The sequence below is a fragment of the Terrapene carolina genome, unplaced genomic scaffold (assembly GCF_002925995.2).
Source record: "Terrapene carolina triunguis isolate 2854851 unplaced genomic scaffold, T_m_triunguis-2.0 Scaffold95, whole genome shotgun sequence".
Taxonomy (NCBI): Eukaryota; Metazoa; Chordata; order Testudines; family Emydidae; genus Terrapene; species Terrapene triunguis.
In genome coordinates, this window is record NW_020664446.1 from 9425744 (window position 1) to 9433997 (window position 8254).

Consider the following 8254-nt stretch of genomic DNA (forward strand, 5'->3'; position numbering starts at 1 on the left):
GGGGGGGGGGGGGGGGGGGGGGGGGGGGGGGGGTGTGGTGACCAGGGCGGCCTGTGTGTACCCGCGCGGGGAGGGCAGTTTCCCACGTGGGGCTGACGCCGGCTGCTCAGCAGCACCGGATTGATCCTGGGGCTATAAAGCGAGTCCGCGGCGAGGGAGGCAGAGCGGCGGCGGCGGCGGCAGACGCGGCTCCAGACCCCCGCACGCTCAGGCTCCAGCTCAGCGCCGCTCCGAACTGCCCGGGCTCCGGCAAGCGACGGCTGCTGCTGCTGCTCCGAGCCGCCCGCAGCCGGAGGGACCAGCTCCTGCGAGAGCGACAGGGACACCGGCCAGACCCCCCGCCAAGTTGTGTCCCCTCCTTGCTGTGCGGACCCAGCCCGTTTGATTGCCTCGGATTTGCTTTCCTGCTGGACCCGGGGGGGGGGGACGATCCAGCCAATCGCTTCCACCTGGACAATCCCCCCATCGCCCGCCCCCTTAGCTGGACCCTTTGATTAACATGTCGGACCCTTCCCCGCCTGCCCTCTCTGCACAGGTAAGATGAACTTTATTTCGGAGCCTTGAACAGTCACCAGCCGTGCAGAACCTGCTCTGGGCGTGGAGCGTGGGGGGAAATCATCTGTCCCCCCCCCCACCCCGCAAGCCGGCTGGAAATGAAGTAGCCTTCGACACGGGGAGGGAGGATCAGCTGCTTATAAAAGACCCAAACAAAACAAAGGACAGAGACGCTGCCCTTCCCTCCCCCCGCTGCTTCTGTCGCTCTAGTAAACAGAAGTCATGGGAGCGAGAGGCGGCTGGTGATTGAATTAAGCTTTGCCACTCGCTCCGCTGGCAGGAGGCTACAGACCTGCCAGGTGCACCAGCCGGCCCTTGACTTTCGGGGTGACTCCTAGCAGGGAGCAGGGCAGCTGGGGTTGATGTTTAACCTGGAGAACCCGTTCACGGAGAGGGGGCGCTTCTTCTCGTCCATGGAGTACCAGCACCAGCTGGAAGAGGAGGGTTACCCGCCTCCTGGCAGCAACGGGAGCCTGAATGAGAGCGAGGCCGGGTCGAGAGGAGGTACACCTTACCCTCTCCACACCACTGTCACCCTCATCAGCCTGGCGGGGCTGCTCATGCTCTTCACCATCTTCGGCAACGTGCTGGTCATCATCGCCGTCTTCACCAGCCGTGGGCTCAAGGCTCCCCAGAACCTCTTCCTGGTCTCCCTGGCCTCAGCGGACATCCTGGTGGCCACGCTGGTCATCCCTTTCTCGCTGGCCAACGAGGTGATGGACTACTGGTACTTTGGCAAGGTCTGGTGCGAGATCTACCTGGCCTTGGACGTGCTGTTCTGCACCTCCTCCATCGTGCATCTGTGCGCCATCAGCCTGGACCGCTACTGGTCCATCACCCAGGCCATCGAGTATAACCTCAAGCGCACACCGCGCCGCATCAAGTGCATCATCTTCATCGTCTGGGTCATCTCGGCTGTCATCTCATTCCCGCCCCTCATCTCCATCGAGAAGAAGAACGGGCAGCAGGCTGACAAGCGGGCAGGTGGGTGCAAGATCAACGATGAGAAGTGGTACATCATCTCCTCCTGCATTGGCTCCTTCTTCGCCCCCTGCCTCATCATGATCCTGGTCTATATACGTATCTATCAGATTGCCAAGAGGCGAACCCGGGTGCCCCCCAGCAAGAGAGGAGAACACCCCAATAAGAGGCAAAATGGCTTGGCCGACAAGGAGGAGCTGCCAGCAGCAGCCAAGCTCAATGGGGAGAAGGGGACGGAGGGAGGAGGGGAAGGAGGGCAGGAGAGGGAGCTAAATGGCATAGACATGGAGGAGACTTCCTCCTCAGAGCACAATGAGAACCACCAATGCAGGAAGCAGGGGAGGCCCCAGAGATGCAAGGGCAAGACCAAATTGAGCCAGATCAAGCCTGGAGACAGCTTGCCCAGGAGGATGGAGGAGGAGAGGAATGCCAAAGCGTCCCGCTGGAGGGGCAGGCAGAACCGGGAGAAGCGCTTTACCTTTGTGCTGGCGGTGGTGATCGGGGTCTTCGTCGTATGCTGGTTTCCCTTTTTCTTCACCTACACACTCACCGCTGTCTGCAAGAGCTGCTCCGTGCCTCTCCCCCTCTTCAAGTTCTTCTTCTGGTTTGGTTACTGCAACAGCTCTCTGAACCCTGTCATCTACACCATCTTCAACCAGGACTTCAGGAGGGCCTTCAAAAAGATCCTCTGCAGGATAGAAAGGAAAAGGATTGTTTGATGAGCAGACCCTTCCCTGTCAGCATGACTGGTGACTAAAGGCTCTACCGTGTGAGGGTGTTGCACAGCTGCCTTGGGCTGGATTTGCAAGTGAATAGTTTCCTCTGACGTGCAGGTGGGACCCCTTTAAAAACGGAGATGAAACTATTAAAACACCAAGCAACAACAAAGCAAGCAAAGGAAACACACAGCCTCAGCATTTGGGTTTGCGAGTGGATCATTTCTGGCTTTGGATGGGTTCATGACTTATAAGCTTGACTCTTTAAAAACTTAAATGAAATTCAGAAATCAACAACAAAGAGAAAATATACAGGCCCACATGAGCTATTTTTTTTGGATGTGTAATTAACTTTAAACTCCTTGTAAAAATACAGTGTTCCATCCCTGAGATCTCTGTCTTAATTTTTGTAAGGCAGTCAGCTTTGAAACTCAGAATGCTTTAAATAGTCTTGACAACTTGAAGCATAAAAACAATTGGAGCCATCTCCTCAACCTTGTGGTTTGATAGTATTACCAAGATTTCCAATGTGCTATTGGATTTTGGGCCGTAACGCTTGTAAGTGCAGACTTAACCATATTGGAGGATTTTTTTTTATGTACCTGATTCTGTTTCCTTTTTTGCTCTCTGTTATTTAGTATTGCTGAAAAGGTAACATTCCTCTTTCTGCTAACTGGGGGGGAAAAAAATAAAAAGACTAACAGTTTCACAATGCAATCAGAAATGATCCAAAAGATTGAGAACAATGAGCTCATTTTGCTTGCAATGTGATGCTCGAGACCAATCAAGTTCTTAAAGAGTTAATAGAAAGTAATATCCCCTTACCTTACAGCACAGAAATCTGTTCAATGCTAACTTGTTTTCTCCACCCCTGATTGTAAATAGATAACATTTTAAAGTAAATATCAGGGTTACATATATCATGTTATCTGATTTGTATTGATTTTTGACATTTTAATTCCTGCTGGGTTTCCTGCACAAGAAACCAGGTTTCATGCACCAAAGCAATTCTGCCTTTTTGAGTAACCTGATAAGATTTAAGTTTTTAATTTTCTAGTTTCATCTTCAGTGGAGACTGGTGAACGGTCTGTTTTTGATCTGAATCTTATACAGGACAACTCTTTAAAACAGGAGAAACTTACATACAGTTTCTCCTATATTTTATAGTGTAATTATACTTTAAAAAAAAAGTGTAAATATCATTATGTTGGAAAGGGAAAGAAAGAGTTAATATTAAAATACCACCTTTTCAGAAGTATCTATTATAAACAACAAATCTAACATCCTCGTGCCATGAGGAAAACTTCCTGAAGAATATTAAAAAGGAAAAACTTCTTTGCCATTCACAATAAACGATGGGGAAACCTTTTAACATTATAACAACAGCTTCGTTTAAATACTGACAGGTCACAGAAATGATGTGGAAGACGAAACGTTTGTTTAAATCACTCCATTGTAAACTGAATTTGACTGGACAGCAGCTGTCAAATGTACAGTAGCAGACTTAAAGGAGAAAGAGAGAGAGCTTTTTATTTCCAAGAGTGTTCTATTCCTTTTACTCTTGTTTTTGATGTATGTAACTCCAAAGGTCCCATGGTGAATTATGGGAGTTGGACACCAATGTTTACATCCACATAAGTTTTCAAAGCTGAATCCTTGAGAGGTGAGGAAAAAAGAGCGCTTTCCTTTACCTTTTAAAAATAAAAAAGTTGGCAGCAGTTGCTATAATGGATTTTTATTAAATAAAAAAGTTTACAGATTACATGTGAAATAAACTTGAAGGAATATTCTGTTATCAGTACTTTCAACAGTTCACAAGTTTCAAAACTCGACATCAGCTGCAGGCTTAGGCGCCGTAAATGGTGTCAGCGGAAGAGTCCCGTGTGTTTTCCAAAAGGCATTGCTATACCTAATGCTAAACAATGGTTTAGTTCAGTGTGCAGTGACATAATGAATCCTTGATACGCTGCTTTCTTTTCTCATGCCACAGTCTGAGCATTCATGTGCTTCTTAAAGAACTGGATTTAGGGTTACACTGTGAGATTTGCTTGGTTAGCTTATCAATACCTTTTCCCCTCTCAGTAGCAATATCTGTGTGGTGCAGTATTTACAAACAACAGCCAGGATGCTAAATAATTAGGTCATAAACGCAACTAGAAATAAGACCAGGAGATTATAACTGTTGGGTTTAGCTGAATTGCATTTCATGTTATAAAAGACAACAGCCACTCTTCCTAAAGAGATTTTGTTTGTTTGTTTCAAGTCTCTTGGGAGCAGGCTGATGTGCCTATAAAAGTGACTCTCGTAAACCTTGACCTTTTCCCAGAGTCAAGAAAAAAATGAAAGAACATCTTTCCCTGGTTTAACATGATGTTGTTAAGTTATTATCTGTATCACAGTAACACTTAGAGAACTCAATCAGAATTAAGCATTGTCATTTATGTTTGTACAGCACCTTGCACAATCTCTGCCCCAAAGCGATTGGTGCCTTAAGGCACCAATCTGGCAAAGACTTACGCATGTACTTTGCTTTGCTCACATGGAGTCAATGGGGCTACTCACCTGCTTATAGTTAAAGATGTGCATAAGTGTTTGCAGCATCAGGGGTCCTCAAAATTGACAATTTGAAAAGTGGCTACTGATTTCAGTGTCTGTTTTTGGGTGCTCAACCTGAGCCTTCCAAAAGGAGCCTGGTTTTCAGAGGTGTTGAACAGCTACAGCTTCCATTGCTATCAGCTGGAGTTTGGGTGCAGCACACTTCTGTATAGGAACCCCCAAATCATTCCTAACTTGGCTTCATAGTTTGTTTTATAAAAATAAGATAAGCAAACAAAAGAACGTAGAGTGGCTAACATGGCTTTGTGAATGAATCACTGATTAGCAGCAGGCCCCCAAAGCTCTAGGTAACGCAGCTCCCTCAGCCAGGTGAAGACTCGATTTTCCTTGGTAAGCCTCCAAACGGGAATAAAGCTGGAGAGAGGAAGAGCTGAAGTGCAATTTTCAAATTCTTAATGCCCCACTGTCCGTGTAAGGTGAATCTCTTGAGAGACAGAGGGAAGGAAGTGGAGCAATGGAGAAGGAATAAGGAGAGGTAGGTGTGCCAATGATATGGGGGTGTGGATCCAGGGAGAAAACAGGCAGCACTGATGCCTGCAAAAGTCCTGTGTAAAATGAAAATCCCAGTGATCAAAACCCTGTCCTGATGTTATTGAACTGCTGTAGCATCTACTGTTCCTTTTATATGGGAGATATCAGCTTCCCCACTATGAACCTTCTCATCCCAGGGGGAAAGGGCATTTCCAGGGCTGTCAGGCAAACAAAATCGCTGGCTGGGCACAGCTATTGAGCCTGCCCAGAATGGCCTTGGTTGAGATGCTACAGCACTTCCTGGGAGCTGGAGAAGTTGCGGGGGGCCTTGACATAGTTTGCCCCACTGCTCTGATAACCCTGATCGCCTTTTATCTTCCCTTCCCTAAATAATACGACCCAGAGGCAACCAAGGTGGTGACCAGCGATAGCAATTGGTTAGGGCTGTGAATGTGGGTTCTGGACCAGGGCAGCTGCAGCAGCATGGACTTTGAGGCAGGCCAGCTCTGTGAGTAATTCCCTGGGGTCCCATGGGGGTTTGTACAGCCCACACTGAAGGCTCTGCTGTCACAGCTTCACTAGTTGGTACCCGAGCCAGCTAAGATTAGCTCAGGTATGCCAGTTAGTGCTGCAATCACACCCCGTGTCTGCTAATCAACAGCAGAGAAGGTTTAAATCATGGTGAGCCCTGGGTAAGAGGCCGCATGTCATTGCTTTGCCCGAGGAGGAGAGCGGGACGTACCCTGTGATTCAGTGTAGACATACCCACTGTCTCAAGCAGCAGGTGGGGTTGGTGCTGTCAGAGAAACAGGCCTTGCAATGTTGTCAGGTGCTAGTGTCCAGGACTGTTCGGAGAGATGCCATGTGATAAGTTCCTCCAGCAGGAATGTGGCAATTGCTACCCTGGAGAAGACCCGTGATTCATCCAGCCCAATCTTTGTCCGTGTGGGTGGGTGTGGTGCTGGTCCTGCATTCCATACGCTCAGATTTTCACCGATTTCAGCAGGGGTGTGGCCGTACGAGGGATGCTTTGGGATCTTTCGGGAGGCGATGAGCTGTGTAAATGTAGGAGAAGCACTGGGAAATAGTATGGTCAGCTCCGCCAAGATTTTTAGATAAAAGGACAGAATAAGAGTCAGTTTTGGCCCTGTTTACTGCACAGGTGGTGCCTGTAGCTCCCAGGCAGAGAGAAGTCCACCCACAAGGGCAGAGGTTCTGTAGTGGCACACGCCACCCATCAGCCATGCTCTCTGAGGGTGGGGGAAGATGCACGTTCCTCCTGGTTGCTGCAGTTGTTTCCCACGTGGAGGCTGCTGGGCCCAGTGCCCCAAGCGGGTCCCTCTGAGTTTGGTGGCTGCTCGGGGGGAGGAGAAAGGTTTTTGTGAGAATAAAGCTTTTGCTTTTACTGTTCATTTGGCACTTGGAAAGTTCAAAGTCTGCAGAGATGACTTCTTTATTACAGCAGGCGCCTTGGCAGACGTGCTGCTGCCGGAGCTGTGCCATTGTTTCTATTGGAAAGGACACTTCTTAGCTGGCTTCTAATAACTTCTTTGGGATGCCTGGGTTAAATATTTGTAGCTGAAATTGCTTTGGATGTTTACAAGCTGTAGGAGTGGAGAAAATAGAGAAGTGAGTTGGCTGACGATTCCCCCCTGTCCAGTACTCAAACAACTCACAAGGGCTGTAATGATGATGAAACCTGGGCTAAGTACTGACCTCTGTACCTCCCCCTTGCGTCCTGTGGCAGTAAACAGGCCAAATTCGGATCTCATTGAAATCGATGGCACAATTCCCATTGATTTCAATGAGACCAAACGTCTGGGTGGTTTTTGGCAACACAACACCTAACTGTTGAGACCTGGCACCTTTGGCCCCATTGCTTCAGCGGCCTGAACAGCTCTCCTTTTTATTTTCTCTCTGTTTGTATTTGTGCTGTGAAGTGAACCACGGGGGTCAACCAAAGTCAGGGTAATTAGCCGCTTAAAATGGCAAAGGCTCAGCTGGACAAACCAGTAGGGAAATAAAATCAGAATCTCTGTCCCAACAAAGTTACATCTCAAGCCTCAGCTTCGAGGTGCCACAAAGGGGTCAGTTAGCTTCTCCTCCATTCTATTTCATTTCCAAGCATCTCTACAGTTCCAACACACCGTCTTGGCTCTGACACTGATGCCCTCTACCCCCAAAGATTCCTCCTGTGCTGAGGCTAGCTCAGTTAGAAATCTCTGGAAGCCTTTGCTGTCAACTGCCCAGCAAAGTTTTGCACACCGCCTTTGCTTTAGATACTTCAGCCTCAGCCAGGCACCCCAACGTCTGGCTTCTAAACTGAAACAGACACTCTGAGGTTCACCCATGGCTGGGTCTGATTTAGAGATGGCTCCCAGCTGCAAACAGTGGATCTAGGTCAAAACTTTTCTAAAACTTGGGTGCATTTAGATCTGAGTTTCTGGTTCTGACCCATCTCTAGGCCAGCTCTGAGAAGATCTAGTCCAACCCCTTACTCAAGGCAGGACCAATCCCCAGACAGATTTTTGCCCTAAATGGCCCCCTTGAGAATTGAACTCACAATGCTGGGGTTAGCAGGCCAATGTTCAAACCACTGAGCTATCCCTCCCCCCTGAGTAGTGTTTAGGGACCTAACTCCCATTGATTTCAATGGGAGAGAATATACCCTATGCATGATTCTATGCCCTCTCCCCACTTTTTGGTGTGAAATAGCCAGAGTTTGTTGACATCACTTTCAATGGGAGTTAGGCCCCTAAATATCTTTGAGGAATTGGGCCTTAGTCATTACTTAAGCAAAACTCCTACTGGAATCAATGGGAGTTTTGCCAGTATTAAGAGAGTTCAGCATTTGGTTTCCCTTTCTAATTGGCTCTGGACTGGTTCTTTGCCCGTTCTTTGTAATTAATACAAGG

The 8254-nt window shown here is 48.2% G+C and overlaps 1 protein-coding gene across 1 annotated transcript; it reads left to right on the plus strand.

Annotated features, from left to right (window-relative positions):
* Positions 1–917: 917 nt before the first annotated feature.
* On the plus strand, positions 918–3953 carry ADRA2A (adrenoceptor alpha 2A). The gene has a single exon (XM_024204647.2). The coding sequence runs from the start codon at positions 918–920 to the stop codon at positions 2253–2255; it is 1338 nt and encodes a 445-aa protein (XP_024060415.1). The 3' UTR covers positions 2256–3953.
* The last annotated feature ends 4301 nt before the right edge of the window (positions 3954–8254 follow it).